Source organism: Sturnira hondurensis, unplaced genomic scaffold (genome assembly GCF_014824575.4).
Source record: "Sturnira hondurensis isolate 20B ecotype Veracruz unplaced genomic scaffold, ASM1482457v3 Scaffold0020601, whole genome shotgun sequence".
Taxonomy (NCBI): domain Eukaryota; kingdom Metazoa; phylum Chordata; class Mammalia; order Chiroptera; family Phyllostomidae; genus Sturnira; species Sturnira hondurensis.
In genome coordinates, this window is record NW_028093232.1 from 4,769,659 (window position 1) to 4,790,855 (window position 21,197).

At 41.4% G+C, this 21,197-nt stretch overlaps 1 protein-coding gene across 1 annotated transcript in view; it reads left to right on the forward strand.

The window, feature by feature from the left end:
• The window catches only part of TESPA1 (thymocyte expressed, positive selection associated 1), a 38,368-nt gene extending 18,302 nt beyond the window's left edge, over positions 1–20,066 (forward strand). The window contains exons 4-11 of the mRNA XM_037030235.1: positions 5,071–5,120; positions 5,686–5,739; positions 6,488–6,524; positions 6,771–6,869; positions 8,639–8,847; positions 10,541–11,346; positions 12,465–12,558; positions 19,330–20,066. Of these exons, the coding sequence (XP_036886130.1) occupies positions 5,071–5,120; positions 5,686–5,739; positions 6,488–6,524; positions 6,771–6,869; positions 8,639–8,847; positions 10,541–11,346; positions 12,465–12,558; positions 19,330–19,475 (1,495 nt within the window). The 3' untranslated portion in view covers positions 19,476–20,066. The remainder of the gene's footprint in view (positions 1–5,070; positions 5,121–5,685; positions 5,740–6,487; positions 6,525–6,770; positions 6,870–8,638; positions 8,848–10,540; positions 11,347–12,464; positions 12,559–19,329) is intronic.
• The last annotated feature ends 1,131 nt before the right edge of the window (positions 20,067–21,197 follow it).

Sequence of the window (21,197 nt, forward strand, 5' to 3'; positions counted from 1 at the left end):
ATGACAAAATATTTACATGTGTGAAAACAGAGTGACAGGTGCAAGATTATCTGTCAAAAATGTTTTACTTTTCTATATGTTGAAAAAAATCAATATTTAAACTTCAAAAAGGCCACAAAGAAATCTATTAGCATACTTACATTTGCCTTTGGAAGGGGAACTAGTAAGCTCATAAAATATTTCCAATTTTCTCTATTTTCTAATCTTCCCAAATAAGTATGTAATACTTTTTAACTATATGGAAAATTTTAAAAAATTAAAATGATTATTGATGATAGTGAGAAAATACTTCGAGGAAGATTTAGATGAAATGTACTCCAAATATGACCTTCTAAAATATTTTTAAAAAAATATGACCTTCTATGTCACTACCATCTTTGATTCTTAAGCTGCAGAGACCACAGCAGAAAGAAGATGGACAAGAAACCCACATTCACTGATTGTCTGTCCACTCTGTTGGGAGGTGCCCAGGGAGGCACCTTTCAAATTTTATTTCAAGACCATATAGTTTCCATTTCTTTTCAATGCCAAACGCCCTCTGGTAGCAAAGGGGCTTTGTTTTATGGCAAGCTTTCCAAGAAAGTTCCTTGGTAAGTGTCAGTGTTTCTCGGGGTGACTGAATCTAGTAGCAGACCCTTCTGTACATCTTGTACGTCTTCACAAGCTATACCCCTCCTTTTTCTTTCCCTTCTTAAGCCCTCGGGGGACTTTCTGAGTCATGAATATGTTACTTGTGAATCATCAGGGGTAGGGTTAGGAGTCCAAAAACCATCTGTGTGGACATTAGTTTAAAATCTCTGCAAACAGAGCCTATGGAAGTTGCTGGAAGTAGCTAAAAAATAGTCAAATGCTTCTTCTCATAGTCCAATCCACCTCCCTACTCTTTCTTTATGAATTGAGTGTACAGGAGAATGGCACCTTGGCTCTTGTACTTCAGACCTGAAATGATGCTAAGTGACCTTTCAATGAAAAGGTGGAGAGAGGGGTGCGGCTGTGGATCTAACCCTTTCATGGGTTATCTTCAGTGATAACCCATGAAAGGCCTGGGACTTGGGTGATAGACATGAAGTTTCAAACCAACACGCTCAATAAAAAGGCACCAATAAATCCAGGCCCACATCTGGATTATCATCCAGGTGCAAGATTATCTGTCAAAAATGTTTTACTTTTCTATATGTTGAAAAAAAATCAATATTTAAACTTCTATATCTACTGTGGTAGATCCCACATGCACAGAGAGAAGCCTACTTCCCCAAGGGTCTCCCTGGGCTGGTCCTCATACAGAAAATAAGGACATGCCTGCCAGGGCACAGCTATAGAGAGAAATACAGGATGAACACTCCACAAAAACTTGTGTCTAATGAATAATAGCAAGTTTGTCTCTGGCCAGACTAGGAATTTTATCAGTGCTATTTTTAATGTAAATTTTATTGAAGTAGAGCATAAATATTAGTAGAATTTCTTTTCTAACATAAATTGTGGTAGAAGTCAGCAGGTGTACATTTTGGTTATGCTAGATAAGTTCTAGATATGTACTGTACAGTGTAGTGCTTATGGTTAACAATGTGGTATTGTGTACTTTAAAATTTGTTAAGAGGGTAGATCTCATGTTAAGTGTCCTTCAAAAAGACACAAAGGGGAAAAAGGAAACTGGGAGTTGTTGGGTGTGTCTGTTAGCTCAGTTGGTCACAGTATCACGGGTGTCTGCGTATATCCAAATTCATCACACTGTACACATGAAATATGTGCAGTTCTTTGTATTGGGTCAGCCAAAAAGTTCACTTGGTTTTTTATGAAAGACGGCTCTAGTAGCACTCGGTTGTCTTTCATTTCATTTAAAAGTTTTTGTTAGATTGTATTGTGACAGCTGTCATATCATCATGCATTTTTAAAAAACATCAAAATTGGTGAATATATGTGTAGCCATTTTAATGTTGAAGATGGAAGAAAATATGCAATATTTTTGGCATATTATACTTTATTGTTTCAAGAAAGGTAAAAATGCAACTGAAGATTTGTGCAGTGTGCAGAAGGTTCTGTGACTGATCAAACATGTCAAAAGTGGTTTGTGAAGTTTCGTGCTAGTGATTTCTCACTGGACGATGCTCCACAGTCAGGTAGACCAGTTGATGTTGATAGCAATCAAATTGGGACATTAATTGAGAACAATCAATGTAATACCACATGGGAGTTACCCAACATATTCAAAATATCCAAATGAATAAAGTTACTGGTGAAAATAAAAACCGTGTATTTCACTTTATGGAAAAGGCCGTATGTATATTTTGGGCAACCCAGTATATCAACTATCCCTCAATAAAGTTGCCAAAATAACAATAATATAAATTGTATTGAAGTATAAAGTATTTACTGAAAAATGAACAAGTATTAAATACATACTTCAAGGAATTTTCTCAGCGGACACACACCTATAAGACCTGCAGGAACACCACTCACACTCCAGAAGCTCCTATCTGTCTCCTTCCATTCATCACCCAGCTCCCAAGGTAACCAGTAACCTGACTTATAACATCAGAGATGAGTTTTCCAGTTTTTTAACTTTATATAGGTAGAATCATACAACATGAACTGTTTCATGTGTTTCTTTTGTTCAGCATTGTGTTTGTGATGTTCGTGTTTTACAAGCAGCAATCAGTCATACGTTTTATTATGTAGCATTAAATTGTATATTCATCCTGCAATTTACCCACTTTACAATAATCAGAGATCTGGGTCTTCCAGTTGTGGGTTACTATGAAAATAATATTATGAAAATCACTTCTTTTGATGACTATCCATTGAACACACACCCAGAAGCACAGTAGTAGTGTGTTCTTATTGTATTTATGATAATAGTTGGCTTTAGTAGCTGCATCACTATGTAGCTACAGCACAAGCATTAAATGCAATTGTAAATGTCAATATTCTAGTCGTTGATTATATTAGTTACCAGTGTTTTTACAGTAATAGTAAATATTAAATTATATTAATATTTGTAATATTATATATTACAAATATCTATAGTATTATATTAAAATACATTTGTTTAATAATGTTATATATATAATAAAATAATGGTTTATGTATAATATTATATACTAGAAAGAAAAATATATATTTGTAGTTCAAGTTGTAGTATTAGAGTTACTGGTTCTTAATTAGCTTGGGAATATCATTTCACATTTCTTAACTTTAATGAAGTAGCATTGGTTAATAGGATTGTATAGGCTTTGAGTGTACACTTATATGAGACAAGATCTGTATATTACACTGTATACCCACTACCCAAAGTCAAACCATCTTCTGTCACCACATATTAGGCCCCCTCCACCCATCTCCCAACTCCCTTCCCTCTGTTAACCACTGCACTGCTGTCTGTGTCCATGAGTTTCAGTTTTATCGTACATCCCACATGTGAGTACTCAGCTTACCTTTTTCTGACTGACTTATTTCACTTAGCATAATATTCTCAAGGTCCATCCATGTTGTCACAGATGGCAGTATTTTGTCTTTCCTTATGGCTGAGGAGTATTCCATTGTACATATGCACCACATCCTCTTAATCCAGTCCTCTACTGAAGAACACTTCAGTTTTCTCCATGTCTTGGCCACCGTGAATAGTGCTGCAATGAACATAGGGGTTCATATGGCTTTGCGAGTACATGTTTTCAAGTTTTTCAGGTAGGTACTCAGGAGAGGGATTGTTGGTCATGTGGTAACTCTATTCTTAATTTTTTGAGGAACTGCCAGACTGTTTTCCATAGCGGCTGTCCCAGTCTACCTTCCCACCAGCAGTGAATGAGGGTTCCCTTTTCTCCACAACCTCTCCAACACTCATTATTACTTGTCTTGTTTTATTTCCATTTTATATCATACCTCGATGTCCAGTTTTTTTCATAAGGACATATAAAAATACAGAATTGGGAAAACAGGGATTTTTTTTACTATCAAAAGCAAAGTACCAGTAAAAGATGTCAGTATACGATATACAAGGCTTTATTTTGTAAAATTTAAACACAACTAATCTACAGATGTTCAATTAGTAAACCAATTGCCATTATGAAACATTTCATGAAATGATGCTTCAATAGCCTGAGATTTCTTTGCATTGCTGGAGACTGAAACAGGAGGAGGCTCATTTCAGATCACTCCAGTGGAACAGATTCACTCCAGTCCCTCCCTGCTAACCCACTCAACAAGCCTCTGCTCCAGCCTCCACAGGAGACTACATTCAGAGCATCATGTGCAACTTCATTTTTCAAGCCCTCAAGGAAGCAACCTCTACGCAACTCACAACACAGCAGTGTTTGAAGTAGACTTAACTAACAATAATATCTAGCCATCTGATCCCCTATGTCATGTTTGAGAACATAGCAGCAGCAAGGAGCCAGGACTAGAATCCAGGTGCTCTGGTCCCCATCCAAAGCTTTGTCACAGATTATTTCACTCATCTGTTTTAGAGAATTTCTTCCTTGTTTATAAAACTGAGTTGTTTCTCACTACCAGTTATGCTGGTTTCCATCTGTTTTTCTTCTGGAGATGGTAAATGTTTGATAAGCCCATATCTCAAAATGTAAAAATATAATCTCTAACCAAGACACAGTTTCTGCTGCTTCCTGAGACATAATGTTCTGCAAGACTATGGCTCAGAGACAAGAAAAGGGGTCTGGATAGAAAAGATGGCTCACTAAAAGTTTTTTTTTAATCTCTGTATTTGCTTTTGTAATGTGAAAATTATACACCCAAAGCCCTGCTTCTATAAATGTATGTCTCTCCAGTTTTGCTCCTATCCTGTCTATTTTACCTAGGAACTCATCTGGAGAATTATTGCTAAGCTAACTTTAGACAGTGTGGTCAGTGCAACGACAGCCCTCCAATTCCAGCTCCCCCTGACTACCTCCATGAACTTGTCAGTCAAATAACCACCCTGTCTTGCTTTCTTCAACATAAAATCAGCTTAAATACTGCTGATTCTCATTGGAAAATTACATAAACCTGTGGGACATATTTGAGGAAAGCCCCCTGGAAAATGTGGTGATTTGGACCTATAAGTGTATGTTTGGTTTTTAGATATTCTGAAGAAGGGTTTTTTGAGGAAGCGGGACAGTCGATCTATAATGGTGAGTATAGGGTCTTCTTCCTTCTGTTGTTCATCTACCTGGACAGTGATGTGGCTCTGTGTGTGTGTGTGTGTGTATGCATGGGCATGTGCACCCACCAGAAGGCTGACTCTCTCGTAACTGCCTGCAAAACACCTATCAGTGGTGACAGGCAGTCAGAAAGGTCCAGAAGATAAAGTAAGCATTGGCATAGAGCCCACTGGCTCAACAGTACTCCAAGGTTATCTTCCATTAGTGGTTACTCAGCTAACAATCACTGCTACAGAAAAAGAGCTTTATAAAATGTGTATTTATGTGTGTGTGAACAACCCCATGTGCTATTTAGCAGAAGATTGTGTGTGTGACTATGTGGTGTAGGGGACAGGTTAATTATAGATGAGTGTGCATGTGATTCTTTCTGAGTCAAAATATGAATGTGATTCCTGAGGTAGTATATGTACATACAGCTGGGGTTAGGTTTGCAAACATGTGGATGTCTGATGTGACTGTGTGTGTGTGTGTGTGTGTGTGTGTGTGTGTGTGTCCAAGCCTGATTTTATGTGACCTTTGCCTCATTATTTGACAGGGTGTCCCAGCCATGGAACCAGCTTTGAAGATGACTTGACCCTTGGAGCAGAGGGTAAGTGGCACAGCTCTGTGAGGTTGAGATCAAGTAAGAAACTGTATATTGGATTAATAAGGATAGAATGAAAGGGGATAACTGCAGAAAAGACATCCCTGGGGTCTTATCCACAGGGAAAGAATAGTCTCAATAGGATCTAATGTGAAACTCAGAAAGTATCATGTGCCCAGAAATACTTCTGCACCAGCCTGTCAGATGTCTACTGGTTCACCACTGCAGCTTTACTTTGGACCCTGGGAATATAACATACAAAATCACAGTAACATTGGCTGCTCAGACATCTTCAAAATGGTTTTTTGTGTAGGAAACCCAATGCAGTCTCTCTCAGTAGTGGGCGTGAAAGAGACTGACTGCATTGCAGAAAAATAAGGGCTTGCGTAAAAGATGGAGGTATAACAACCTACTAGTGTCTCCTGGGACCTGTAGAGACCCCTGTGGTGGGGTAGGGAGTCTGGCCTGGAGGGCTGAATGACTCTGTCCTTCTCAGGACAGAGGAATTCTTGCCTAGAAACCAGTCATGGTCCAGAAGTTCAGAGGCTTGGGGTTCATTGTTCCCCACCATGTCTGTCCCCCTTTCAGATCTGTGTTTGAGAACCTTTAGATCACTGAACCAAATTCAGTGATCCTGCAGTAGTTGCAGAGAGGAAGGGAGGGGGCTGAGTTTTAAGTTCAGAGGGGCAGGGCAGTTTAGGTGATTTTTATTTTCCCTTATAACTTCCTCTTTGTCTTTCTGTTCCTTGTCCAGCCACACTGTTGGCCGCCAATGGCAAACTCTTCTCCAGGTAAGTGTAATGTTCAGCTGGGATAAAGGGTCTCTCCTTTAGGAGCTGCTGAACTAGGGTAAGTGTCAGAGCCAAAGAAGTGAAAGACAAAGAGCTGAAAATTCACAGGAGAATGAGATTTTGCCACTAAGAATGAAGTCATAGACTGAATTTTCACAGGGAGTGACGATGACCAGCAGGCATGTGTTGGAGCCAGGGTGCAGATTGCTTACAGGATTAGTATGACATCATCTCTGATCCCCGCAGGCATTTCCTAGAGACAGCCCGGCCCTGCCAGCTACTAGATCTTGGCTGCAGTTTGGCTTCCAGCAGCATGACTGGTGGGACCAACAAGACTAGTTCAAGGTATGTACCAAGTTTGGCAGGGGTAGAAGGATGGGTAAGATGAAGAGAACAGAACTGATAACCTACTGCCCAGTTTTCCTGGGATATCTTACTGAAGATTTTATGCAGCCATGTACTTGAAAAGTATGACATATTTGCTTCAAGAATAGTGGGGAAAACAGAGGACTCTACTGCTCAGAGCTGGATGCTATGTGCAAAATAGTTCGGTTCTTTCCACTGAACTTTGTAACCCAGGAGATACAGCACTGGTACCATCACAGCTCCTGGACTTATACTGAGTGCTCAATAAACAGCCCATACATGGATTGGTTAATTGATTGATTTGTTGGTTGAATGAAGCAATGAAGTATTGATTCATTCAGGCAATTTTGAATTCCTAAGCTCTGGCCAGGCAATGACTGTACAGAATTTGAAAAGATGAAAAAGACGAAGTTGCCCCAGGAGTTTGAAAACCCAATAGGGCAAACAAAATAGCATGCAAATAATGTTAAAACAAGATGGAAAGCCATCAAAACTAGTGTGGTGTAATTAAAAGTGCCTTGAATTTAGTCAAAGTTTGAATTTGAGATCTGCTTCTGAGACTTATTAGCCATATAACTATCTTTAGTGATTTGTTTCTACAGAGCCCCAGGCCTAGCCAATTCACTCCAATCAATTAAACCAGCATCTCTTGAGATAAGACTCAGAGGTCTGCGTTTTGTAAAGCGCCCTCCCAAAGTGATTCTAATATGCGCCCATGATTGAGGACCAATGATCCAGATTTAGACCCACAATTCATATAAGGAAAACTAGGACCATGGAAATACAATCAGCACTTAGGTAACAAACATAAAAATAGAGCCAGGGATTCCAGTTAATTATCCAGTTATTAATCAAAGAAGATGGTACCTATTTGGATCAAACGCCTACCATCTTTTCTGAAGAAAGTGACAGTGATTATTCAAATTCTCAAGTAATCCACAGCCCCCATTGTTGTTTGGGATGCATAGTTATTGAGCTCTGTGTCTCCCAGCCTGGTGAAATACAGGCTCAGATGTAGCTACATGCTGGTGCCGTAAAAAGAGAGGGCTTCTGTACTCCAATACAGGGGAAACTCTGTATAACCTTAATATTCAAAATGTATCCCGCAGGCCAGTAGCACTGAAGATGGTGCTACAAAGGGGTCTACCTCTCAAATCAGGTTTTGAACGTATCTACACAGCAGGTTCTCAGATAATGCTGTTCCGTTCAATGCCACTTTATTACAACACTGATGAGATGCCATAGGAACATAACAGTTATTTATAACAATTTAGCCTATAGTAAAATCTGATTTCATTATATATTATTTTGTTTAAAGTAACAGAATCTATTAACAATGTTAAGTGAGGACCTACCATATTGAAATCTTTTACCCTGAAAGTGAGAATAAAATGGGTTTTATGTTCTCTAGTTGTCCCACACAACCATAAGGGCAAACTGCGTGGCAAGATGCAAAGCACTTGGCAGAAGCCAGCTATGTGCAAGCAGGAACTGACTGGTTAATAATACAACTATGTTTCTTTGCATCTGTACTGCTTTTGATTGTGCAGATCCTCTCCTAGTAAAGTTATTCAAAGTACGATGACAGAATCTCATTTGATTTTTAAACCAGAGCTACATTGTCACTCCCTTGTTTCAGACAGAGAATTTAGGTTCAGAAAAGTGAAAGCTTTTCTCAAAGTCAAAGACACTCTGGGTTACCCCGTGCCTCAGAATTGCCCCTTCTTACCCAAACTGCCTCTTGTTAGCATCTCTGAGATTCTGGACAAGGTGCAAGAAGATGCAGAAGATGTCCTCTTCAGTCTGGGCTTTGGCCAAGAGGACCATAAAGACACTTCTCGGATTCCTGCCCGATTTTTCACCAACCCCTCCCAGGCCAGAGGCATTGATTTCCAGCTCTTCCTGAAGGCCCAGGTGCGGAGGATGGAGATGGAGGACCCTTGCCTCATGCTGGCCAGTGAGTGTTCCCAAAGATCCATGCTCTGCTTCTCTCCGAGGCTCCAGCTGAGGATTAATGGATCCAAATCCTACTTTCTCTTGATTGGCTTCACTTGGTCCTTTGTCTCGTGTGTCTACTTTCTCTTATGTTGTCTTCAGTGAAGATGAACTTCGACATCTGCTTCTGTCCTTTGAAATACTCTTCAAGAGACCTCACATCACCTTTGTTTTTTATAGGTCATCTCAATGCAGAATAACATCTTTGTATTTCATCCCATTTCTTACTTCTCAGTTGGGGTTCTTAAATGCTCCTATTTATAGCCATTGCATTAAAATCATTTCCATTTAAGACAGTGGTTCTCAAGGTTCAGTATGTTAAATTGCCCAAGGAATTAACAAAGCATTCATATTTATAGGTTTTCCCCCAGAGAAAGAGGGGCTCAGGGATATCAGTTTAGGTTAAAACAAGTACGCAGATGATTCTTATGCGTAATCGTAATCCTTAGACCACATCTAGGGCAACAATAATTTCAGTTGCACTGATTTAATTCTAAGGAAAGATATGAGAGGGCTTCTCCACCTTGATGAGGTATAAAAGACTATTTGATTCTCTATGTTAGAATACATTCCAAATTCTATTCTACCACACCCAAAACATATTGGTGTTTCCAATAGTGTTGTTTTCTATTCTTTGTATCAGATTCAGTTTAAAATCTTGGTAAATCCAGCCTCCTGAGCGCCACCTGCTGAAACAAGGATTTTGAGTTGCAGTTTATTCATTTCTTAGGTGATTCTTGTCACACTTGCTTGAGGATAATTTGTTGAGTTCGTTGTATGTGCCAGCTGCATAATTAGGTGTTAAATTCTGTAATAACAATAGCTAGACAAGAGGTATACAGTTCTTGCCTTCAGAAAGGTTACAATTTAATAGATATATGGTTGATCAAACCACTTTTCAAACAGGGATGTGCACATGAATTACCCAAGGATGTTGCTAAAATGTCTGAGGTACAGTCTGAGATTCTGCAGTCATAACAAGGTACCACACCACACTGTTGCTACTGCACTGCTGACCACACTTTGAGAAGCAAAGGTCTAAGAGAAAGGATGGACTCCATCTAAATTTCTCTAATCCAGTCCATTGCCTAATCATCCTTATCCCTCAAATTTGTTGCTATCAAGAAGTCTTCTATAACCCTAAATTTTTGTTACTAAGAAAATAATGTTGTGTTGTTTGTTATCATGTTTGTCATCTAAAGCAAATACAGTGATGGAGGCCATTGCTTAGACTATACTGACAGTAGAAAGATATGCTAACTCAGGATAGAGAAATGTTTCCAATCTGTACAGAATTGATTTCTGGACTAAAGTAAAATACCTACTTGGAATGGGAAGTCAAGAAATCAAGAAAGTGGAAGGACACTTAACTCTGGGTGGTGAACACACAGTATGATATACAGATGGTGTGTAATAAAACTGTACACCTGAAACCTATGTAATTTCATTAACCAATGTCACCCCAATAAATGTAATAAAAATAAAAAAAGAAATCAAGAAAGTCAAGGAAGGGGATCCTGGGTGTCAGAAATCTAAGTGGAAAAATTGGTGCCTTTCTTCTCATTTTAAGTTTAGGAAGGCTATTGAAAGGAGCAATTCAAGAACTAATCTGCTGATAAGCCACCAGACTCACCACTTTCAACCCTTGTACCCAGGCAGGTTTAAGCAGGTGCAAACACTGGCTGTCACCGCCGATGCCTTCTTCTGTCTCTACTCTTATGTGTCTAAGACGCCTGTCCAGAAGTTCACACCATCCCACATGTTCTGGAATTGCAACCCAACTGACATGCCATCCATCAAGATTCTGGCTCCAGAATCTGAACCTCACTCACCCAGAGAGCGCCTGCGGAAAGCCATCTCCAAAATGTGCCTGTACACATGCCCCCGAGTTCGGCTATCCCCACCCCACAATACCCCCCTAAGGAACAGTTTGGACCAAGTGGTATGGGAAGTGATGGACAGAGTGAGAGGAGACAAGCTGGTTCTCCAGCAAGACTCTGAGTTCGAGCCAGGCTCACAGGAAGGTCCTGCGTCCTACATCAATGGTACAGTGCTTCCTACTTCTTGTTCATGTGTCTGCTGCCCTAAAGGGGAGACACAGCAGGAGATGTCCACAGTGCATGTACCATCACAAACTCTGCATTCTAACCCCGAGATGCCTTGTTGCACACATTCATTACCCAGAGCAGATGTGCAGTGGACCACAGACCCTGCACAGGTCAAGAGAGAGCTGTGGGGTCTACAGGCCACCAATAAGGAAGCCCATCTGGCCAAGGATGAGACTTTCTGGAAAAGGAAGAGCAGAGCGAGAAAGAGCCTGTTTCAGAAGAATCCCACAGGCAGGAAGGTTAAATCATTGGACCTGTCCATCATCCAGCAGAAATGGAAGCAGAACTACGTGAGACCAGAACTGTGCCGGTCTCTGAGCCAGCAGCAATGGGACACTTTTGACTTGGAGGAGGTGAGTCGGGTGGAGGTGAGGGAGAGACTGGCAGAGAAAGGTCCTAAATTTTTGACCTTGGGTAAAGGGAATCCTGACTCTCTGTCCTCATCAGATGTACTGATTATTGAATTATATTCAGAAACCTTTGGGAGTGGGTTAATATAAAAGGAGAGAAAGAAATAGGTCTGGCTTCTTAAAAGCATCTAGGTGTCCAAAACTGCTTTTCTAACTCCTCATCTGATCTAATCTCTGGAAGTTTCTCATCAAGCATCCCTACCCCTATCATTTGTGGGATCCACACAAGAGTAAATGTCAGCTATACAATAAGCTGAGGACTATTACTATAAACAAAGTAGCTTATCTTCTACCTTGACAAATATGTAACCATAAAGACCTGCAAGTCCAGGTTCAAAACTAGGAGGCTCTTAGGACCTGTGCACTAGAACATGGCAGTGTGGGCAGAGCCACTCCCCAGCCCCTGGCCTGTCTCCTTCTCTTCTCATGCTGAGATCGATCCTGAACCATCAGGGATTTCCTATGCAAGTGTGTGAACAGCCCAGCCTGCATATCCAAATGCCTCATGCTTCCTACCACACAAATGGCCATTCATTGGTCATCACTCAGACCCAAGAGTGCATATACTAGTAGAGAAGTTGGCGCTTGAGAGAACAGATACCAGGCAAAACCAGTGCAGTTCACTGAAGCAGGCTTGGAGCCATAACAGCAGCACATTTGGGATCCTGGGTGACCAGAGCACAGTCTAGAAGGGGCAGCATAAGATCCAGATGAACACATCCCCTAGGTCCACTAATTCTTTATCCCATGGACTCTGAAAAACTCAGGACTCCTCCTGCCTGGATCTATAGTACTGCCACCAAGTGTTAAGGGTGACCTGGAAAAGCTCTCAAGTCTTTGCTACAAAGAGAAGCTGTTAGGATTCAAAATATCATTTGCACCTGTGTCACCTCTCACTGAATGTAGAGCTGCACCTCAGTTCCTTCCTTCTTCACCGAGGGGTTCCTGCCACAGGAGAAGACCCTCAAGTACACTCAGCCTCCCTCCCCCTCAGCTGCCTGCCACCCTGCACCTTTCCCCACCACTAGCTCTGACTCGTTCTGCCTGGATCTTGGTTACAGGTGCAAAGCAACAGTAAGGAGGAGGAGACCCACCAGGCCAGCAGACCCAGGTTCCCTCACCTTCACCAGACTTTTGTTGACAAAGACTCAAAAAGTAAGTCTCTCTCTCTCTCTCTCTCTCTCTCTCTCTCTCTCTCTCTCTCTTGTTCTCTGGCAATAGTTCTCATACCTGCCTGCACATTATAATCACCTGGGAAATTTTTTTAAATACTCACAATCAAGGGTCCTGCATCCTAAAATTTCAATTTAATTGAGTTAGCATGAAAACCAGTGGCTGATATCTTGTTTTTAAGCTCCCAGGGTAACTCTGTTATGGCTGGATAAATAATTCTCTAAAGCAGTGGTTCTCAGATGTTAGCATCAGAATCATTTGGAGAACTTGTTAAACTACAGATGGCTGGGCCCCAACTCCCCGAGTTTCTAGTTAAATAGGGGTTAGGGCCTGCGAGTCTGCATTTCTAGCAAGTTTCCCGGTAAGGCTGATGCTGTGGGGCTGACTCGCAGTCTGAGAACCGCCATTCCAGGAGAAACTCTGTATAACCGTCAAAATGTGACTCGCAAGCCAGCAGCATTAATGTCACTTGGGATTTTGTTAGAAATTGGGGACCCCAGCCCCTACCCCAGACCTGATGAGTCACCCTTATAGCAAGATTCTTAGTGATTTCTTTTGCACATCAAAGTTTGAGAAGCATTGTTATAGAAGTTTTGTAACAGGTAGGGACCAACCATGGAGATTTATAGGCCAGCACTTACTTTTTGTGCTACTTTCTAATCAGCTCACGTCATAGGACTTAGGGGAGGCTCCTCCGTGTATCTCATAGCTTTGTTTGTTTAGGCTCTGAGTTCCTTTCTGCAATGAGGGTTTGGTGTATGTAGCTCCCCTCCCCCTGCTCAAAAAAACGACGAATCGCACGTGGGTAGTTAGTGCTGCCACATTGTCTTTCCTCTGGATGTGAGTTTTGCATATCAGCTCTTTCAGAGGTATCCCCCGTGCCTTTGAACATTTTGGCTAAAGATTTATTATTCAAACTAAGTGAAAACTAATCTCCTCTAGTTTTTCTTTCCTGTATCCTGGGACCACTGAGAAGATGGCACCAGGGATAATGATTTTTCCAAGATAGTAGAAATTGAAGCCTTTTTGGAATGAAGTAAATGAGTCAAGGTTCATCTGACTTAGAGTTCCCTTCATTTTGCACGTCTTAGTACTGGTCACTGCACCTCCTAACGCAAGAGATTGTTGGTCACTACTCCACAGTTTCAGTGCTACCAGTTCAAAGTCACAAATATTTTCACAATTCTGACTTTTTCATTCCAATTCTCTGTGGTTGTAGAGCCTAGTGGCTCCTCTTTCTCTCTGACCCATTAGCTTCACCCCCAAGTGCACAGACCGTGTGTGTGCAGTTACTCACTCACAACAGGGGCAAACGTCAGGAGGCAGCCTATGTTATGTGTAGTGGAAAGGTTTAAGATGTGGAACCAAATGGCATACCTCATACTAGTCCTTGAAGAAATCACTTGAGTTTCATCCTACAAAATAGGAGAATAACACACACACACACACACACACACACACACACACACACACCCTGGGGATAGGCTATGTTCCAAGACCCACATGGGGTGCCTGAACCCACAGCTGGCACCGAACCCTATACATACTGTGCTTTTCCTTTAATACACACCTATGATAAAGTGTAATTTACAAATCAGGCATAGTAAGAGGGTAACAACAACAGATAATAAACTAGAACAATAATAACAATATACTGTAATGAAAGTTATGGGAATGTAGCATTCTTAAGTAAGGTAAGGATGACCTGAAGACAAGCTCCGGGATTCCCTGACAGTCGCTCTGATAGCTGAAACTGCCACTGAGTGACTGATGGGTGGGGACTATTTAAAGTGTGGAGACTGGGGTCTGAGGGATGATTCACACCCAGGGCAGAACAGGGCAGGACAGTGAGTTCAGCATGCTATTCAGAACAGCATACAGTTTAAAACTTATGAATTGTTTATTTCCTGAATTGTTCACTTAATATTTCGGACTGCTGTTACCCTGAGTAACTGAACCGGTAGAAAGCCAAACCACAGACAGCAGGGGACTACTGTACAGAGCTTTGCTCAAGTGTTATCTGTCCAGCAGATGTCAGTCTTGCACAAGAAAAATACCAAGATGCCCCCCCACCACCACCACCCCAAGCAGGCGAGGGCACAAACTAGATGGTTATGCTGGGGCTCACAAGGGGGTCGGGGGAGAAGTATTTCTAAGGGTTATATATTTCAAATAAGTTACTAGATTTCATTTCCTGCCATGGCAATGTGATTTCATTACAGCAAGAGAGGTAGCAGTTAGAAATGCTGTATTTCACATATTCTAAGGCATACGTTTTTCCACGTGTTAATCTCTCAAATAGAATACATCATAATAATTGGCATTGTCAGCCAATTTAAGTGTCTAAATTTTGGACCTCCTTAGTGGAATATGAAATAGTTATGTATTACAAATGAAGGCTTATAAGATTCAATAAAACACTGTAACTTCAGACATTAAATGCACTGAGTGTCCCCAGCGATTCCACCAATTTTCCTTTCATGCCTCTCTAGGAGAAAGAGAGATCTCTTCTTCACAACCAGCCTTTGGCCAAGACAGGGATCCCAGCGGTTCCCAAATCTTTCCAATTCTCTGTAAGTTTGTCTAATCATCTTCTCACAAAGCCAGGAATTATCTCTCTCAGTCCACTCCTTGTCATCCTTTAAGAGCTCGTAAGAAGTAGGGAGCAGCCATGAAAACAGCTCAGTACTGCCAAGATTAAAGACTGAGAGAAATGGGAGAGAGGGGCATTCACGTACCACCATCAAAGGCAGAGACCAGTGGGGCAGTCCCTCAGACCTACTGACAAACAGCCCCAATCTGCCTCTTTCAGGGTCTGGAATTATCTCCGAAAGGTGAATTATCTCCCAGGATTTCTGTATCGAGTCCCAGAAGTCAACCTACTACTGATTATCAGGCATGGAGGGGTGTGAGCTCGGGTGAGAAGTGGCAGCAGAACCCGAGCAGCCACTGTGTCCGGCCTGCACAGTCCTCACAATGCACAGAGACACCCCCTAGGGAGGTGACCATGGGTTCACATTCGCTCGGTGACCATGGGCTCTGTGGTGCTTACCACCAAAAATCTCAAGGGTCTTCATCTTCTCAGACAGAGTACCTTCTTTTCTTCTAATTCGACTACATAAAGTAAATGCTTTTTTGTGATCAGCACAAGGGCACCTTTTCTGTTAAAAGGGGATCTGGTCCCCAGCCAGCAGCTTTCTCCCCTCGCACTCCATCGCATAGTCTCTACCAGAGAAGAAGTCTTACTTTTCCTCCAAGTTCCTGGGGCAGGATGACCCTCATCGTCCCTCATCCCATGCACCATGCTCAAGAACTTCAAATTCTTTTGTCGGTGCCCTATTGCTGAAATGTAAACCATTTGACCTTTACCACATTTATAAAAGGCAGGGCCAAGGAGGTTTTTATTTTTTGTTTATTTGTTTCTTTCTTTCTTTCACCAGATCTGAGGTAGCAGGGGCCAACAGATACTCTGTTTGTAAAGTGATCATATATGAAGATGGAAGGTTTCGTTTTATGGTCAGCTCTTCTGGTGGCAGCGAGAGAAGAGACAGGCAGGGTTAGGTGGGGAAGCTGGTGCAGAGCATAAGATAAAGGAGGAAACTAGTGTGACATAATCCCATAGGGGGTGACTCAGTGCCGTCTGCTTGCACTGGGTGGAACCCCTGTGGGCCAGATAGCTACAGGCTGGCTCCTCAATGTAAGGTTTTTCTGTATGATAATATTAACAGTAACAAATATGTACAATGCTCACTACATTTTAGACACTACTTTTCTTAGCACTTTATGGGAATTAAATCGTTTACTCCAATGATGTATGTTTTTATTGTTTCCCATTCTATACACAATGGCACCAGATAGTTATTTTTATACCAAAATAAATTCTGAAGAGGAACTACTAGATAAAGGGTGAGGGGAAGGGGAGAGGACACTGTTAAGAATGTGACCGCTGTTTTCCTGCCTCATTTATAATTCTTACCAGGGCTGTTGTGTGCCTGCTGGGGAAATATAATTTAAAACAAAATCTTCTTCCACACCAGAAAACCTCTCCAAAAAGGTATAAGAGAAAAACAGTTTATTTTTAAATAAACATTAAACCAGAATATGATGTGCATCCCAGGCAATCCAGGAACAAGCCTGGAAACACAAAAAGAAATCTCACCTCTTATACAGCCAAGCAAATACAACCCATTACATACAGGTCAAAATAGACAATAACCAGCCCAGGCTGGTGTAGCTCAGTGGATTGAGCATGGGCCTGTGAAGCAAAGGGTCGTCGGTTTGATTCCCAGTCAGGGCACATGCCTGGGTTGCAGGCCAGGTCCCCAGTGGGGGACACATGAGAGGCAACCACAAATTGATGTTTCTCTCCCACTCTTTCTCCTTCCCTTCCCCTCTCTCTAAAAATAAATAAATAAATAAAATTTAAAAAAATAGACAATAACTAGTCCGCAAGTGAGAGAACTTGACAGCACCATTTGCCATGCACAGTTCATCCTAGATTCACCCAGTAAGCAGGGTGGCTGACTGTGTTCGCTAATTGCCTTTATCCAGAGGAATAATAAAATTTATCCTATTTATGGCAGAAGATAGTTTTGTAAGTTGGAACCAGGCACCTAAGTCCGACTCCTGCCCTCCCATGAAGAGTGGGCCATACGGGTCCTTGATGATTACATTTCAAAGCCGTAGCTTCCTTTGAGAAAGACACTTCGGCTTATAAAGGTGGTGAGAGGCTCAGTGAGCCTTTTTAAAAGATTTGCATACGAATAAAGAATTTGCAGGTTTTCTAAAGAAACGCACTTTAAGAAAAGGTGGGGGAGGGGATGAAGCCTCTTTCACAACAGGGAAAATTAAGCTTAATTTTAATTTGTATTTGTTGATTCACCTCTGTGTATCTTCTCACCCCACCCACCTCCTCACCCCCACCCCCACTTAGCCTTCCCTTTATCTGTACGGTCCTATTCTTTAAACTGTGGAAAGCAGAAGGATAATCTCTCCCTGAATCACATATGCTTATTTTCTGAGTTATTGATTTCAAACATTTCAGTGGACTACCAAGGCCATATCCAAGGCTGTTGGCTGTCAGGCCACGCAACTGCAGGTCACCACTCGCGTGGACAGCAATATAAACATTGCTCCTGGAGATGTCCAGAGCAGAGGCCCTGCTTCATCCATACTCCCCTACCCAGCCCTGCAGGTAGAAAGTACCTCTAGTGAGTATATAGCACTTTCATAGATGTTCTCTCGTCTTAAGTCTTATCATCATATAGACTATTTGAGAAGGAAAATGACTTAGCAAGATCATGCAACTAGTTAGTTAATCTCAGAATCAGAACCCATGCCCTTTTCATGAAGTCAGGCTTCCCTGAGTGTGCAGGAGCCCAGCCTGTGGGCGGGGGTCAGAGCAAGCCTCACTTTCTGCACATGGAGTTGCCCTGACCCTCTGAGCTTTGCTTGCCTTCTTACACACTCGGAGGGGATATTATTATACAGATTAAACAAGAACCCTCACATGACACTTGTAGCTCCTAGTTTAGTAAAAGACATGGCAAAAATTCAACCATTACTTCGATTTAATTTCATTAAATGCCATGGGGACATAAAAATGAACTTCCCAGAAGATGGTATATCCAGGTGAATCTGGACAGAAGAGCAAAGGTAGTGAAGGGAAGTAGAAGAAGAAGCAGGATGTTGATATCCTACTTAGAGAGCTAACACATTCAAAGGCAGGGCAGAATGGAAAAATCATATCTTTAGAAACCACTCCTGTGCCTAGTGGGAGAAAGACAATATGTGAGAGGAGATCAAAATTAAGACTAGGAAAGATCAATAGAAATAAAATTATGAAACAAAGTTTTCTGTGTAATTTTAAGTATTTTGATTTAGTCTAGGAAGATAGGGAGCCACTTAAAATTTTATGGAGGAATGATCTGATTAGATTTATCTTTTAGATCACTCTGGCAGAGGTGTGACCAACAGGCAGGTTACGAAGCCAGTGCAGGAGGAGAATCATTCAAGAGTCTGTCACAGAAGGTTGAAAAGAAATGTGATGGCCAGAAATAAGATAAGGACACTGGGAATGAAGGGGGAAGAAGAGTGGAATTGTGAGATTTTTAATATATACAGTGGCTAAATCTAGAACTAATAGACTCATGTTTAGGAGGCAAGAGGTGAAGAAAAGAAAGAAATTTTCCAGGTTTTTTCCTTGGGTGACTGAATGGCTATTGATGTCCTTTTATAAAAACAGAATATACTAGTAACAAGTATATTTGGAAGGCAAATATTTTGAAGTACAATTTTCAAAAATCAAAATAATGACTCTCATGAAAATATAATATAAACATGTTCAAAGAGTTTCATTTATTAATTAATAAAGTTAATAGTAATATGTTTGAATTGATCCAAAGAGTATTTGAGAAGCTAGTTATAAACAGACAAACTAATAAATTGCCCAGCTACCTACAAAACTGGTTCATTTCCAACAATACAATAAATTAATCTCTGGGAATACTCATCACACTGGAAAGAAATTATTTGCATCTCTATCCAACACAAATTTTCAAGGTAACCCCCCCACACAGGGTAGTAAAATAGCCCCATAAATAGAAACACAAAACTAACCCTGTGCCAAAAGCATATGTGTCTGATTTTGTGAGAAACATTTCAACAGGTAGGGTATGAAAGTTTCTACCAACGCCAATACCCCCAAATTTTCTCAGAAATGTATGACCTCTTTCCTTTCCCTTCCCATGGCAGGTGCGCTCCACCATCACAACAGCGCGTGCTCGGACAGCAGTGGCTTCATAGAAGAGCCTAATTCCCACCCCTTCTCGCAGGAGGCGGTACTGCCTCCAACATCCAGCTCTTCCTCGCAGGCCCTACAACCTCCTGAACTCAGCTAGAGAAAGGCCGCATGGTTCACGGGAAAGACGACCAGGCTGAGAGACTTGGAATCTACGTCCTGATCCTGTCACAAACTACATGCACAGGGAAAGACCTCAGGCGCCTCCCTTCGTTTCTCTGTGCATTGGTTTCTCTACTATGTGGGTATCGGAATACGTGCTATAGAGTACCGTGGTGAACTGGACAAAGACTTAAGTTTCTTCCAAGCTTTGACACCGCCTAAGACATTCAAAGGAATTAAAGATGATGAAGTTTGAGAAACAAGGGTTGCTACTGGAATGCTCTCATAGGGCTCAGGTGAAATGAGGACGGACAAATCCCACGGTGAGGCTCTGAAACCTCAGCGCAACCCGCAGTGGGATTTCCTCTGGGCCTCTACTCATCCGTATGTGCCTCCCATCAAATTCCAGAATGCCTTCCATTCTGGAAGCCTCTCCCTTAAAACCAGTTTCTCCCTCTATCCCAAATTTTGTATCTTTATAGAAAAAGAGATGAGTGGGATTCAGAGTTTCTCTTCTTGGCCATTGCCAAAAATTTACAGTATTTTCTGCTGGCAGAAAACAATACAAATAAAAATACTTCAAAACCTTGCCATTTTTTAGAGAACTAAAAGTCATGGTTTGTGTCGGATGGAAAATGTCTCATCAACCATTAGGGCTTGAAACTGAGTTCATGGCAAACCAGAGGTATACTAAAACTTTCAAAAAGGCAAACCCGCGTTGATTTAGAACAGTCCTGACTTGCTTCAGGTAGTCAACCTCTTCACTTGGCCTGCCTAACAGAGTAAAGGGGGACCACTCACATGAGGAAGATAACAAAATCTGGGGGCTCTATGTCTTGCATTCCTGCCATTCAATAAAAAAATAATCAATAGCAAGAGATGGGACTATAGGATGAAACGAACAGTAAAAAGGGATAATAGAAGCAGATACCCAGGTGACCCTCAGTTTCAAGTCAGAACACAAAAATGATGGCTAAAATGCACAAGAAAAGGAAGAAAATAGATAGTTAGACAATTTTATCAGAGAACAGAAAATAATTAATGAACATTTTAGAGCTGAAAAATACAATTTATTAAACTCAATGGAACTATTCAGCAAAAGATTGGATAATCGACAAGATAAAATTAGTGAATTAGCAAGATGAAAGATTGACAGATCAACCAAAGACATTAGCTGAAGTACAGCAATTTTAAAAGTGGGAAAATTTAAAAATGAGTGGATATGTGCAACAGAGCCAGCAGGGGTAACATACCTTGTATCGTGAGTCTTAGAAAGGGAGGGGAGGGTGAGAAGAAAGAAAGCAAACAGGGCTTGAGCACCGACAGTGCCCTACCAGGTAGTATGTGGTACAGACATCTTCTGGGTACATTGCTCTCCCAAGGAAATTTTAGTAGAGTGAGAGACGCGCTCTCTCTCTCTCTCTCTCTCTCTCTCTCTCTCTCTCTCTCTTGCACACACGCGCACACACACACTCCAGTAATGTATTACTTGGTTGCTTAATAAGTTGCAAAGCAGCACAGACTAGAAGAGAGGGATTTGAGGGAAATTGTAACCAGATGAGTGTTAAATTTTAAAAAAAAACCAGCTACCAGGAGCTGAGAGCGGGTGACTTTATTCTTATATTATCACCAGCAACAGGGGAGGAAGCTCAGACGAAATCTGGGTGGAAACAACAGGCTGCAGGATTTTAAGAGCGGGGCTGGGGGAATCGTAGACACC